This window comes from Helicoverpa zea, chromosome 12 (assembly GCF_022581195.2).
Source record: "Helicoverpa zea isolate HzStark_Cry1AcR chromosome 12, ilHelZeax1.1, whole genome shotgun sequence".
NCBI lineage: Eukaryota > Metazoa > Arthropoda > Insecta > Lepidoptera > Noctuidae > Helicoverpa > Helicoverpa zea.
This window is the reverse complement of record NC_061463.1, coordinates 1,863,290-1,879,393: the sequence shown is the minus strand read 5'-3', so window position 1 is coordinate 1,879,393 and position 16,104 is coordinate 1,863,290. Positions and strand designations below refer to the sequence as shown.

Genomic DNA, 16,104 nt, shown 5'->3' with positions numbered 1-16,104 from the left:
TTGGCAGAGATGGGCAATTGAAAAGGGAACGTCTGAGCAGAGCCATCTGCCGCACCCGGCGCTGCCTGCTCATGTATAATGTGACCAAACGATCCCATTACCGTGGACTGTGCCGTTACCAACGCTAATTTCGACAATCACTCAACAAAGAGGACTGTCGTAAAAATTTAAGACTTGGACGAGGAAGGGTTATGATTAAAGCAAGTTTGGTCATAAATATGACGATAAAAAGTTATTATTTGAGACTAGGGGTGAAAGTGAGACTGTTGTAATACCAGTTCTTACCGGACAGAAGTTACAAAGAAACCCTAATTTTAAACACTGGATTTTTTATTGTGTTTAAACCCTAGGTCTTACAGTTAACGGGCACCTTTTAAATAAGTACGCAAAATGGCTCTTTGTGCACAACTACAGTTTCCTGACTTATCCTAATGTGTCTACGCCTCATGGTCACCCTAACCACTACACAGTACACACCCTACTCCGTGTCTAACTAAAGTATATCGAACACGTCTCCTTGGAACCCGTAATTTCTTCAAGACAGCACGTGTTCTGCTTCTATAGCGCAATTTGATGGTAAAAAAAAAACAAAGAGTCCCCTGCACGGATAACTAAGGGGATTAGAAACGATTTTATTTTTTATACGACAATGATTTGTGTCATAACAGCTCAAGAAAGTTTTATTAATAGCATTTTTGTTTGATGAAGTTAATTCTTGAGGTAGGAATTAATTTTAGGGAACGGGTTGTGAAATGTCAAATGATTTTGGGCTTGAATGTTTTAACTTCCTGGTATTCCGGATTTACTAAGGGTCACGGAGTAGTTTAACCCCCTTACTTATAAAATCTCTAATCACCTTCTAAGCAACATTTTAACTAATCACTACTTAAAGTCTTAAGTAGTGATTAAATGTTAGTTAAGACATGGTTAAGCAACGTTTATAAGTAAGAATTTTCTTAAACAGCCCTTAAGTATTACTTATAATTAATTCACGTTTATAAGTAAGGCTGTTATTGTTCTTGTATGACTTAAGAATGTATGGTTGTAGTTGTTGTACTAGTGTGTAGTTGAATAGAATAAATGTTAACAGCATCGAATGTGATTGTGATTGTCAAGTTTAGAAGTGATCTATAGTTCTCTGATACACCTTTTAACGAAGAAATGATTAACGCTGTTTTTAACAGTACACTTATTCCGTCATGCATTAACTGTTTGTCGATACACGAGTAGGCTAGACTAACCGCAACCATACTATAAAGTAGGTTGTAATGCAGGATAACTTTAATAAAATTAAGTTTTTCCTCATAACGGTAGAAAGTATGTTATAATAGTTAAGTACTTAGGTGTACGAGCAAAAAGTTCGTTTCAAATGTCTTTTTTTATAACTGGCCGTTCATTCACATTTCGAACGTCGTAATTCAAGACGAGTCGCGAGCGTTTTCTCACGCGTTCTCATTTCAAAATTTAGGCGCGAAGTTGCTTCCAGACACCTAGGGCCAGGCGGCCATGTTGACTAATATCTGGTATCATCATCTTCAATAACTGGTAAAGGATATGGTAATGGTATTTTAAAACAACAGTTACAAACCCTTCGCCATTTATTTTCCATAATTATATGATTATTTACAAAAAACATTTAGAATTTTGTTTAAATATAAGTTTATTAAATTACTTACAAGAATTCAAATGTAAAACACCAAAGCTTGATTAAGCCATAAAATAAGCCATTACCTAACAACCGTATCATCATTTAACCAAATCATCAATTTTAATGTGATAAATCGATAATAACTTCGGAACTGCACGGATTACTCGATTATGCAAATTATTTTCTCGATGGCCCATCACTAGCGTCACGGCGACTGCGCACTGTCACTCACGAAACGAAAGAATATTTTTTTAACACATTGTTTTAATTTAATACGGAAAATTACATGGATTTAGGACGGCATCACCACCCACTCAATAATTGAGGAAACGAAATAAATTTTGGCGAAAAGCAAGGTCAATTATTTTGTTTATAAAAATCATTTCATCGTAAAATCCACCTGCTAGCTAGCATGTTTGTATACAAGTTAAACATTGTATATTATCACAATAATGTCGTATCATCCTATAAACAACAATAAAAACACGTTTAATATGTAGCGGTAGGTAGTGTTGTCAAATACAATACGCGATTATCGAAACCTAATTAAGCAGTATTGTCTCGATGAATAATCGAGATATAAATTCCGATTCTTCATCAATATTTTTAGCATTAAATTGTCTAGGTGCCTATTGTTATTGTTTTTTCATGTTTTCCTTGGAGGAAAATCTTATCCACATATGAAGGGTATTTCCCTATGTTTGATAGCTACCTACTTTACTGATTAGTATTAATTTAGCCCAACCTGTGTTTTCCAGAAAAAGATAAAACATACGAGTACGTACTTACTATTTAGTTTGTGGTTAGTGTTATTTTGTAACAATACTTATCACTTAAGTACGTACCTACATTTGTTACGAGCTGTGTTTGTATACAATGCATTATTAATAAGTACATCCAATCACTTTAATTTCGTGGAAAAAATATATTGCTTAAGTAAAATATAATTACAATAAGTCTGCGTCACTCCCTAATTCTGGTACGAAGCAATTAATTTAACATCGAAAACAAGTTGTCACCCTCGAGGCGGCCATATTGCGCAGAGGGGCCAGATTTTATTCAGTCCATAAAAAGCGACTTTACAACCTACTTCCCGGCTAGACGCGGTCGCGTGTGAGCTAACGATCTCCCATTAATATTTAATACTATACTAGTTAGTTACATACATACATATTTGAGTTAACACGAGCCGACTCCCTGTAATATCCCGTAAGAGTAACGTACAAACGCGAGCGCAGTGGCCGCACACGCAAACTTAATGTGCTGAAACATACAGAACTTTTTATTTGTTAATAAAGCCGTTATGTTTCAAATGTTTTGTTTCTAAATTGTAAGTATTTTCGCTAGTTGCATTTCACTAGCAGCATTTAGTAGAGTGAATTGCTCAAATGCTCACGACTTTTTTCAACGTATTTTTATGAAAGCAAAACGAATAATAATATTGTAGTCAGTCAGTCGCTAATTACGGAGATAACTTTTGTTCTGTAGTTTATCCTCATTGTTAAATTCAACACGACCGAGTATTTGTGAATGAACTTAATTGGCAACAACTTAACCTACAAGGTAATAGTGACAACCCACCTCAAGAATGCCGAGGTTATCTAACATTCCGGCTTTAAACATAATTAGAGCAAAGCCCATTTAATAGGCAGTCGATTATCAAAGTTTTAAGACCTAAAATACTTCGAAACTCCTAAGTAACGACTAAGCGAATTAGTCTAGACACTATAAAATACTGCTGAGACTCCCCCAGCCAAAATAGGTTTAATATCCGTTGAATGCGTACTTTTTCAAAACTTTCTTAGTAAAGGGGCCCGTCCAAACAAGCTGGGGAGACGAAAAGAAGTGAAAAAAAATCAGGCAATTTTGTGAAACGATATTTTTATCCCTCGGCAGCTCAGCGAGTCTAGTGATTGATTTTTATGGATCCCCTCCGTCTAGTGTGGACACTGTTCAATATTTGAAATTGAACGTCAACCGGCTTTCGATAAACTGGATAAAAAAGCTTATTAGCCGTAATACAGTTGGTAACACAACAGAGTGGGCTCCGATGTTAATTACCCGTAAACTCTAATGCAATGTTTACATCCAGATGATTTTGAGGCAGCCGGCTGGCTTCTACGAAACTGTATTAACAAAAACTAATAATAGTACCGCAGATATTTCGCAATGTGCAATTACACAGTTTTTCCTTGGTATACATTACAGTGCTAAAAAGATGGTGGATTACAACACGAATTGTTGTTTGAGTTGCCGCGCGTGCGCACCATGAGATACGTCGAAAATATTTAAAGATCGCGCGCTTGCATCGATAGAGTAACGGACTTGCATTCCTGAGGAGACTTACAATACAAAAAGTTGTTTGGATGCCGGCTCGTAGCTAGAATTATATACACTTACCAGCTAAGCAGAATAACAAAGACATAAATTAGACGCAATGCAATTTGTAACTATGGCTTAGAAAAACTAGAAAAAGTGCATAGACAGAACATAGAATGCAACATTCATTGCCTGAGTAGGTGCGTAATAGATTCACAGAAGGAACTGTTATTGTTAGACGTAATTTTTCACCATCGGAAGTCGTTGCCACAGAATAACGAAATGATAATTTTTATGCAAAATGTTCATTTAGATTCAGGTATTCATTCGCCAGTATGTGCATCTGAATAGAAAATAACATTTTAATGCACGAACAGCTGCGAATACAAGCTCATTATGGAAATCCTTACATAATTGGAGAAAATTAAAATTAATTATTTTTTATCTAAAGCTGCGCATCGACATTATCTAGATCTGGCGCCAGTGGCTTTGATTACTATTTTTTCAAGGTATTTAATTAAGACCCAAGATACAGTTTGTTTTCAGATTAAATTATATTATAAACTTAATAAAGTTTTTTCGTTGCCTTTCAACATTAAGTACTTAAAGCTTTTTGTAATACGCTACAAGCCGATTTTATACCATCATTTTAAAGCCATCCAATCAAAAAACCATCAATAACCACACATAAGTTAGGCAAACCACAACAAATAAATACAAGACTTTTTACGAACGTCATCATTCAAAATCACAATGTACAATAAAATATTTATTTAATTTAGTCATACACACAAGTACAAAGTCAGTCATCAACCGCCCGCAGCGACCCATTCATTCGTTCAATCATTCATCCTGTAAAAGCGCGGGAACCATTGTTGAGGGGTATCAAACCGATTGACAGACTGTGTCAATTTTGTTAAGCTGTCGCGACACAACTAAAATATACTCCCACGCGTTTAACTTGGTGCAATCTTGACGTGCTGAAGATAAAATTCAAACCGTGTAACGCCACCAACTACTAATCAATTTTAGTATTTTTGGAGCTACTTGTGTCAACCAGTGAAAAAGAAGAATAACACGCATTAATCTTGTGAATCCGTGGCAACGAACTCTAGAACACGCATCGGTTTTAGAGACTAATTGCTGGCTACGAAAATACCTATAGTTGAAAGATCTTTCTTAAACGTAATTTTAATTGCTGGCAGTTGCGACGTAAATAAAATTTCATAGCATAATGGCTGTCTAAAGTGTAAAACAATATCAGTTGATTCGTGATAGCAGACACCGCGTCAAGCTGCGGCTTCACCTGGAACCAAGTAAAAAAAACAACTTTTAAATATAAAGCATTGCGGCACGCGACTACAGTCCAACGAACTAACGTTTGGACATTCTGCATAACCATAGTTTTTTCAACAACCCCCTTTTTACGGATCGTTTTTGTGCAAATCTCGCAACCATTGTACTTTGAAACGAAACCGTCCACAATGCTATCAAGGAAAAAACTACCACTAGCACCTGGCGGGAAGACGCCGCCGCCGACACGTACGAAACGTCCAAACCGCCAAAACGGAACGCTCGTAAATCAATACTGTCCCACTATAAATAAGGGCTTAATTTCTTAATACGGAACTGGGGTTGCCCGCGGCAAAATCTGCGTCAGACAATAGCCTTGAACACACAAAGGCACAAGACATTGAGTAACGAGACGCCAAATATATGGGGATCGGTTTTTTTTCACATAGACCAGATGCAGGTGATGGCGAACTTTTAGAAGATGGTAAAATTCAATTATTCGTGTATTGACAATGAGAATTTGGAGCGTTTCTAATCCTGTTGCTATGCGGAGCGGAGGAGCTCATTCAGAGTTTGGAAAGCTGCACCGCCCTGAGGCTGTACCAACCGACGCGTTAACGTCAGCCTATTATTGAGCAAACTTATAATAACATCATCTCTATGATAATACGCGAACCTTATAATTAACTTCAATTTTCAAACATTCTTCGCAAAAAATGGTGGAGTTCATCCGAAATTCTGAATGTGCGAGATAATAATAAAAGCAAAAATTATAATATCTAGTTGTAATGAACACAGCATAGCAGAGCCAGAAGCGGAACAGAGCAAGTCATCATATTCACGCGAACAAACTTGCGTGTAAAACTTAATTAATTAATTAAATTATGATAGCTACCGCGAAAATTAATTTAACTCGAGTTACACGACATTTTTGCATCAACTCCACTGCTTTTATTTTTAGATTAGAATTTTAATAAGAATGCTGTTAACTAACATAGAATTGTGCGCGTTCCTTTATCTTAGGTGAGACTTGAGAACTTTACATAAGTCTTGTTTGTTCCTGGCTTATCTTGTTTATTAGATGAATGATGCAAGATAATGATTATTTACATTCAATACGTGTGCACCACAATCTGGGCGTCCCCTTCACAGCTAGCCGGTCGTTATACTACATAAACACGACCCCGACATAATGTCCCTTTAAGAGAGTCGTAAACTAGCACTTTTGCAAATTGCTCGTAAATTATACATATAATATACGAGTGAATAATATTCAAGCATTTAAACAACTAAGTCTATTATCATATAGGTTCAGATGTAATAAAGTTTATTGTGAGTGGTGTACACAAAGTTTGGGCTATTGTCACATTTTATACGATTGTATTAGAGAGTAATTTGAGGCGCCATGTTTGTGCGTGTCTGGAGGGTAGCTAATCCTTAGTATTTGTAACGAGTAATACTATTATGGCGCGCGACCGTCTGATGTGTCAGTCGACATGACAACAAGTTTGATATACCAGAACAAGGAAGCTAGTACAAATTAATAAAAATATCCTATAAACAATTGAGTGTTACGAAACCATCTTAAGGAAGATAATATGTATTAAGATTTAACAATTGAACTAGTGTAATTAATATGGCCCTGGACCGAAATTAGGGAGGATATCAATTATCCAAACATGGTATGACAAGTAACTATGTGGCTGTTAACCAGTATTACTCCTACTAATAGGTACCTGCTTTTAAGTTTATAAGGATGTACTTATGCTTATACGTTTGATTCATATTCAGACAAAAGCTATACAATGGATTTTGATGAAACTTGGTAAGTAGGTACTTTTGCAAGAAGTAGTTTTCTCGGGATGCAGATAAATCGCGAGAGATGGCTAGTTTAACACTAACTAAGCACTCAAGTAATATGTAATGTATTTTTAAATATTCAATCACCCACATGATCCCAAATATTTCAAAGCCATTTACCAAAATGTCGGAACAAAAGTATTATTATACCCAATGTTAATTCCCTCATAAGTAGGCAAGAAGCAAAATGTTAGTACAAAGTTAGCAACAAGTTAACAAACATGTTTTGAAAACAAACTTGAACAAAACATTGTTTCGTTACACACGTGTATGTCTTGAAATGGATAAACATGACCTATCGAACACATAGATCACGGGATTCTAAATTAAACAATTAAGAGAAATGTTAATTATTTCACTAAAGGTAAGTTCTGTATAATTATGTTTTCAGGCACAATTTACGGATCATTGGTTTTTCTATTTAGCCCACTTAACCCTACGCAAGATCATGTTCTAGTATGAAATAAACATCAGGGTATAACTTTTATTCAGTCATAGTCAGAAACACATATGTAAATACAGCCAGGACACGAGTAAGTACATTTGTATGTCCAGACACTCAACTTCAACACCTTTTTAGTAAATTAAAATACTCAAGAAAGTTAATTAAACAAATAAACATAACAAAACTACGGAAATAATTACGGCAGCTAGCAAGAAAACTTATTTAATTACCTTTTTATTTGCATAAAAAGAAACGTAAGTGCAATCACAAATGCACATAAAATACACAAAAACTTGTACCTGTAGACGGGACCATTAAATTATTGGCTGTTAAATGTAACCTGAAGTAATGTACGGCATTAATTAGGAGGGTAGTTATAAAAGATTGATGATGCTTCTACGTCATTACCGCTCGCAGTCCTGAGCGTGACCCGCGCCGTGCAAGACTTACGCTAAACAGTGCGTTTATTATAATTAATGGGGAATATAGTGTCTTAAATCGTATTGCAGTTCAACAATACGGTAAAATTAAAACTTTACCGTCCTTTGGTTCTGCCTTTCAACAAGAGGACGTTGAGTTAGTAGTTGAGCCAACTCTTTTGATAAAAAGTGCATAGGCACTGTAAATTCCAATAATAAGCGAGAAGCTAAGTTTATCAAAAATTTTATCAGTCCGTAATTTGGCACGGAACTAGCACAGCCTTACACCATTAGAATTCCAAAATCAAGTTGGGAAGATTCGGAATATTGGACAGCAAAACGACATCAATGAAAATCTACAGCCGGACTGTGATAATCTACTGAGAATTCTCAACTGTCTATATCAGACATTTCCAAGTTCCAATTGATTCCTATAAGCGAAGCAATAAGATTAACGCCACTTGTAAGACAATACCCATCATTGTACGTGAAAGTGGCGCCGAGTCACGATCGACTTCGACACAATACAACATTCAGTAATCGAAGTCAACAACACCATAATCGTATGCCCGGATCGAGTACGATTTTATCGATTATAAGTTCCGATTCACCCGCCCTTTTATTTTATCCACTTCCTTTAGAAGCGTTATATTCCATATCTGGACAAAACATCCGGTGCTGTTAACCCAACTGCAGCTTTGTTTGTAAATATAAAAACATTTAAAATGTTAAGCGTTACGTGAGTCACTCGTCTTTGGATTAGGACGCAAATACACTGGTAGCTATGCGACAGAAAGCGAAACGGTCACTATTTTTAAAGCGCACGGTTTCATAAACATGGGGAAGTTTCGTCCCACTCTCGAATACGTTACGTGGACGACTTTCTAACTGAAAACACGACACTGTTTTCAGATCATCGAACTTTCGTTTGGTGTTGCTAATATTAGACGTTACAAAATGAACATTTTAACAGGACATTGATTGGCTTTAGCGCTGAAGAAGGTACATAATGACATTTAAGAACCCATTTAGTGAGAGAATAATATATTTTTGTACAAAGAGAATGTAGAAAGGATGGTTTAAATTGCCTGAGTCGTACAAATGATTGTACTGGAGTGTAAGTAGCCATTTATTGTTCCTCTTAGTGGTTATATTGCCCACAATTGTACTAACATTCTATTTCATGAAAGATCGAAAGGAATTTGAACTTCTATTGTTCCAATTATTCACTCACTACCAAAACAGTGGTTAGAAAAAAGTCTGGCTCTGCACTTTTAATGTGTTCCGATCTTTACAAGATACACAGGTCAGACTGTCCCCAAAAAAGAAAAAAGCCTAATAAATTAAGCCGTTTGTATTCTCTTAATACAGTCGAAATGTGGCACTCGTAACATGGTAGGTTACAAGTTTTTTAGCAGTTCATAACATACGTGAGTTTTATGAATTATTTATGGGTAGTGCACAACAAATGTATTATTCAAATTGTAATAAAACCACATGAAGACAAGATTGCAGGGTTATTACTTTTCTTGGGTAACATAAAAAAGTTTTATACACTTACGCACGCTAGAAGATCCGAGACAAATGATAGACTACTATATTTTTATATTCAATGTGGTAAGTAACAGCCGCATGGGTTGATAAGGTTATTATTGCTTGAGGTCTTACGAAGAGGTATAGGGTTGCCCGAATAATTAATTCGTCTTGAAGGTCAGATAAGCAGTCGCCCCTTGTAAAACACTGCTACTCAGTTGCATCTGATTAAACTAGGCAGTAAAGAAAAGGCTAGGCAGATGATATTGCCAAAACGTTTGTTCGTAACTACATCATACGTATATAAGGTACGCTGGGTAAAGTCACCTAATTTGTCCGTGTCTACACATTTCTGAGCCAGTTACATCCAGGTTTAATCAGACTTAGCTACAGTGTCGTCGACCCATTGTAATGGCGGATAATGACATTATTATACCTTTGCAAGTGACCTCTTGAAGAATTGTGTTACTTACGTGTATGTGCTCGGTATGTAGACCGAGCTGTAGGTACTTATATTTCTACCTATCTAAAAGTATTCACACTTAGTCTAGTTAGAGTCAGTCGAAACCGCTTTTCTTTAAAGTACTTACTGCTGATTTCTTCAACCTAACTATCCGTAGTTTTGCGATTAGATATTGTGACATAATTTATATGGAAAAAATGATAAAATTCTATCTGTTATCAACGGTGAGTTAGAATTCAATTTCTAATCGCAAAGGATAGATATGGTGCACACATCCAAAGTCAATCAATAAGGATATCGGTAAAACCATTTAAATAACGCCATCAATTTCCAGAAATCATTGCGTACATAATATTTTTCATATATGCAAATCTAACTTATTAACACGAAATCGTAATGCAGCTAGAATACGCTGACAAACCGACGCATTCTAAGAAGAACACGTAAATGCAAAATTGTGACGTGCAAGGTACAGTTTAATTAATTCCAAAGAATGTGAGGTCCTCACGACTTTCTGGACAGGAAACTGAGCGGCTTTATAGATAAAACAGACTTCCACCGTGCCTGAATATATTAGGCTGTTCATAGAACACCTTCAGGTAATATTATGTACCTTGACTACTAAGGCTCATGCTAAATAAGTTCTTTCATAATGAGTCATTTGTGGTAGTTCTGGGGAGAACACCACATATGACTACACACCTGGATAAGTAGTCTTTTTCAATAGGTATATGGTGTATCTTGTAGTTCTCGCGTTTAAACAAACAAACTCTTCAGCTTTATAATGTTAGTAGGGATTACAAGTTGTCACATCTAAGCTTTTCATTTAGGGCCCCATTTTATATGAATCAGCTGAGGTTTAAATTTTAAAGCATTTACCACATTTCCTTATCAGCCAGGATATTTAAGTAGACAAAACTTGCTAATACAAGTTAATTAATATTCTATAAGCTAAACAAGTTTCATGTCAAACATCGTAATTAGAATCTAATTGTATGTCCTGAATAATAAGGATAAGGAATTACGAAATATTTATCACATAAATAACATTAAATCGAAAGAAACCTAATTCATACTTGTTTATGATACTGAAGATATACCGATCATAAAACACAGCCTTAATGGCCAACTGACATGTCATTAAGACCATAATTAATTTAAATTTCAAACATTATAATAATGACAAAAAAATGTTACTAGCTTCCGCCAATGGTTTCACCCAAGTCCCGTGGGAATTCTTTCCTCACCCGGAATAAAAGTAGCCTTTCTTGATATTTCGAATATCTAACATTGTAAGAATTTTCTAAATAAGCTAGTAGGTAGTTTCGGAAGTTAGCGAGTTCAACCAAACAAACTCTTTAGCTTTGTAATATCAGTAAAGATAATGTAGTTATACCGATCATTAAAATTATCTTTAACGATCCTAGCGAGATGAGGCCATTTAGGCCATTATGGTAATACAATTAAATAAAAAAATATTAAAGGAGGTAGATATAGATCTTACTAGCGGCTAGTGCTAGCTCGGCTACTATGCCAACCCAACAACTGGCCAATGATGCCAAGAACCGTATTCAAATTTGAAATAAGAAAGGAATACTAACAAGCGATGCGTTCAACTCAATGGATACCGAAGGCATTCAAATTAGTTTTCCGAAAAACGAATTCCAAGTAGTTAGGTAGTTCTGTCTACGTAAGTAAGGTTTAAGGCTGGTTTATTCAAATTTCCTATTCGAATTGCATAACCTGTTATTTCACAACATTTCATAGTCCAAGACCATTTCACTCAACGTGTCATTGGTCAGTCCATGACCATTGAAAGTGTTTAAGGATGAAATGCGGTGGTGAAATTATAATGCTATGGATGGAAATCCATCAACGCGATTGTATTGAAATTATTTATAAATGCTTGATTACCAACTTTGCATAACGCTTTCAGGAAGTTAAATTACAAGTAGGTTACCTTAACTAATTTTAAACATTACGAAAAATGAAATAAATCAAAAGTATACGAAAAACAAAAACAATAAGAAAGCTAGCTGATGTAGTATGGGATAGTAGTTACACTAACTTAATGGTAAATAAAACTCGTTAAAATAAGTAAAAGTGCATCATAGGCACTAAATTTTAGAATTCAATCATAGCTATTTTGAACCAACTAGCGCCATCTCTCCAACTATGGAACTAATATTGTTTCGCTACTCGCCACTAGATGGCGCACGTTTGAGTAGCGACATCTGGTGGAGCTAATCTATCGAATAAGTTTGTGCCTAAACTCACCAAAAGCGCCATCTAGCGTGGAGTGGCTAAACAAGTATCTCACTTGCTCAGCAATAATCCAAGTAACGCCATCTAGCGAAGAACACTGCATCCAATGCGCACTTTTTATAAACACAAATAGGAAAACTGTTGACTTTCACACATTTCAATATTTTATAATTATTTTCACGTTTTATATTGGTCGTTTGCACAACTTTTGTTACAATTGTTCACTATAAAATTACTTTTTGCACATATTTTACACTGGCACATGTGGTATTTCATTTTAGTTGTATTTATCTGAAACAAAACAAAATATAATGTAAAAACTGGTGTAAATTTTTTTCTTAGATTGATAGTATTCAGTGCTTACTAACAAGTTTTTTATGACATGGTGTGGACATTAAACTTAATTCGGTAGTTTATTTTCAGACTAAATTATAAATTAACAATAATTGGATACCTTATCAATTTAATAATGGGATACAAATAAGATCTTGATTTAATTACAGAAATTCTAGATCTGATGAGTCTTTCGATCTGATGTAACGTCAACACCAAGTCGGTAATTATTATGATAGAACTATTTACGGGAATATGGCTTTGACAGTGACTAAATAACATAATTTGAACATTATATGGTCTATGTTAAAGATAATGTAATAGTATTGAATTCTCATAATCTTTTACAGGAATTAAAAACTAAGAACCATGCCACTTTTATGGTATTTGAATATGGATTCATTGCCTGATGGGAAACATCATATATTTCAGATTTTAGTTATTAATTTAATTTGTATAATTTATATATTTTCTGATGAATCATAAAATTACATAATGCACCTGTTGCTTTATCTTATGCACTATGTTTGACACACTACAGTTTTAATTATTTTAGAGAATTACAAAGTATATAGGAACTGTTAATTATCTTTACACTCATGTTATATAGTTATGGGATATATTAACTGCTTCATTTAAATGGGATTAGTTGATGAAAAATGTTTTTTCTGTTGACAATGAAATGGTTGCTTATGTGGCAAATGCACATGTCAGACTTTTGTGTAAAAATGAGGCATTTATTAACAAAACATGGTAAACACATGCCAATTAACAAATCTATGGGTTATTACTGTTAGCAAGTTGTAAAAATAAATATGTTGTGGAATAAATGTTTGTATTTATTATTCTACAGCGTTATTGCTATGAAAATGGGGTCTTGTACAGCTATATAGTGGCTTAAAAGTTATAAATAGTACTTAAATAATATCAATCAATAAAATAAATAAAAACATTATGACCTTTCTAGAATGTCCTTCAAAATCAATTTGTTTTTAGCCCATTCAGTAAGTTTATAACCCATTTATTTTATAATACGTACCACAGACACTTCATCCAACGAAATACTAATCCAGGATGCGAGATTCATGACGACACTGGGTTGAAATAAAACCACTAAAGTATTTTCCAACCTAAGATTTCAAACTTATTTTACACTGTTGTACACACGTTTTTTATAGGATAAACCGAAAAATTGGGCTCGGGCGGAGGTGGTTGCATAAATAGGACAGCTCTTATGAATCTAAGGTCACCTTGCAACGCACTTTTAATCTGAAACTTTACAATTAGCCTGAAAAATGCAAGCACGTGCACATAGAAATGCACCTATTATGCACCACGTAATTTTGTCTCAAAATTTTATATATCCACACACTAGAGACACCATACGAGCGTCAATATTGCACTACGAGCCGATTATTGAGGGTTTTCAGGCAATTTAACACGTGAACTTTATAACCAATTCGAATTACAGCGGCTGAAAAAACTACACAAAGAAAACATATGATCGATCGAAATTGAAGTGCACATGGACTTGTCTATGGTCGATCTCCTGTCATCTGTGAGGAACGGGAAATGAAAACGAATAATAGATTCTCGTCCAAAGATTGAAATAAAATAATTTTGATAAAAAATATTTCGTAAAATATTTTTTTGTATCCATGCAGTTATTTACATTATCTATTCCATACAAAAAAAGTTTTTCTAGAAATGATCGAAAAAGAACATGCACGAATGATTTTGAATTGAAACATTGTAAAAATAAGATAAAGACCCCAAATACCAGTATTCTTTAATAAGACTAGTATTTTTATCTTGATCCACTCACCTTTTTAAGCAGTTATGGTAAAATTAAGCTCTAATTGTGCAGTGTAAAATATCAGTATGATCATATCGTTGTCATTAATGCCTGAAAATAGAGACATACATTAAAATTGCGATACTATTCGTAAAACCTAAAGTATTACAATGCTAGTACAACATTACCGGTTCATTTTCCACCCATAAACTTTCGAACTCTTTTTCGAATTTTCCGACTATGTGCTGATGAGATGTGACTATCACACTTTCATGATTTGAAACCATAGCCTGAGTGGACCAGTTCAATGAGCCGGACATAACGAAACCTTTGATTAACCGGTTCTTTGGTGCTTGTTTAATGTTGTTAGTGAACTGGGCATGAATGTTTAACTTCTCCGCGTGTGCTTTCAACATGTTTTTCCGTCTAATGGCTTTTGGCCCGTCAATAACACAAAACTTGTGGTGCATTAAAATACTTTTCTTGTTCGTCTGCACTTGGATAAAACCTGAAAAGAAAAATGTATAGGTCACCAAAAACATAATTTAACAATAGGTAAATAATCGTCAGAAAAAGAGGGGCTTACTGTATTCTTGTAACTTTTTGATTTGCGATGGTGGAGTGAATGCCATATCACTGTCAACAACTATTCTCACTAAAACATGCTTCTGTCCCAACCGAATGATCTGTTCAGCGATTTCACTGCTAGTTATCAAATACATGCACACATCGAGGGTCTCACGTGCTGATTTTATGTATTTGATCAATTTAAAACAGTTCAACTCTCTACTTTCACAGATCGTAACATCCTTGTTCGGCGGTATTTTTATTGTATGCCGGACAATATCGTCTGAGAATAGTATCACATCATTTATTTCACGATTTTTAATACTTAAGACTTCGTTGCATGTGTCTTCACTCGAATGTTCGTTTTGAGTAACCTTTCTTGAATCGGTGAAATACTTGTAAACTTTTTTCACTATTTGTGTTGCGACGACCATCGTTGCTGTTGATGCGAGTAGAATCTTTGCGTTTTTCCAATCCATGATTAATAATTTACTGCATTCACTTCACTTCTAGTTTAAATACAAATTAAAAAGAAACTTAAGTTATCAACAGTCCACCATATTGTCCACGCATCTGCTTAAGGTATATTTGTAGGTTGCATTACTTTCTTATTTTTGTTTGACTACCCTCATTCCAAAAATATTTTGTATTATTTTACTATCGTAAAAACGATACTTTTACTTCGTTCCTTCGTTTAGTATTCGGTGTAAATGATTATATTTTGCTTATATTTTTAGATATAAATACAGTAGGTACAGTAAGGTAAATTTCTTTGATGTATTAGGACATTGATGGACCTAAGTCCATAACAAAATACAAAAAAAAATGGAAGTTCTTCACGTGATTATTATATTATATATATTCGAATACTTACTTGGGTCAGTGGATACGAAACGGGACACTATGAAAAAAAGACTTAGAAAAATTTCACCAAAATCTATCGCCTAATCAAGCCTTCGGGACCCGGTGGGATGTGGGAGTAGAAGGGTGGGGAAACACCATGGTGCACCTCAAGGTCATTCAAGGTCAGTGACCTTGACCTCAAGGTCAATTTTTAATGTAAAATCCCCGATTCTAGTTAGGTCACTGACCTTGTCCTTATGGTCCTTGACCTTGAGGTCAAGGTCAATGACTTGAGGTCAAGGTCCATTTTTATGTATAATC

General features: G+C 34.9%; 1 protein-coding gene across 4 annotated transcripts in view; it reads right to left on the bottom strand.

Moving 5' to 3' along the window:
* Positions 1-15,578, bottom strand: part of LOC124635107 (mitochondrial cardiolipin hydrolase-like) — a 106,015-nt gene extending 90,437 nt beyond the window's left edge. The window contains exons 1-4 of one of the 4 annotated variants that reach the window (XM_047170899.1): positions 14,960-15,578; positions 14,562-14,881; positions 14,404-14,484; positions 12,259-12,536 (exon numbers count right to left, since the gene is read on the bottom strand). In XM_047170899.1, coding sequence (XP_047026855.1) covers positions 14,464-14,484; positions 14,562-14,881; positions 14,960-15,419 — 801 coding nt within the window. In that variant the 5' untranslated portion in view covers positions 15,420-15,578 and the 3' untranslated portion in view covers positions 12,259-12,536; positions 14,404-14,463. Of the gene's footprint in view, positions 1-12,258; positions 12,537-13,617; positions 14,134-14,403; positions 14,485-14,561; positions 14,882-14,959 lie in introns of those variants that run through there. The other 3 variants (XR_006984966.1, XR_006984967.1, XR_006984963.1) reach the window with 3 other exon arrangements.
* Positions 15,579-16,104: the final 526 nt, after the last annotated feature.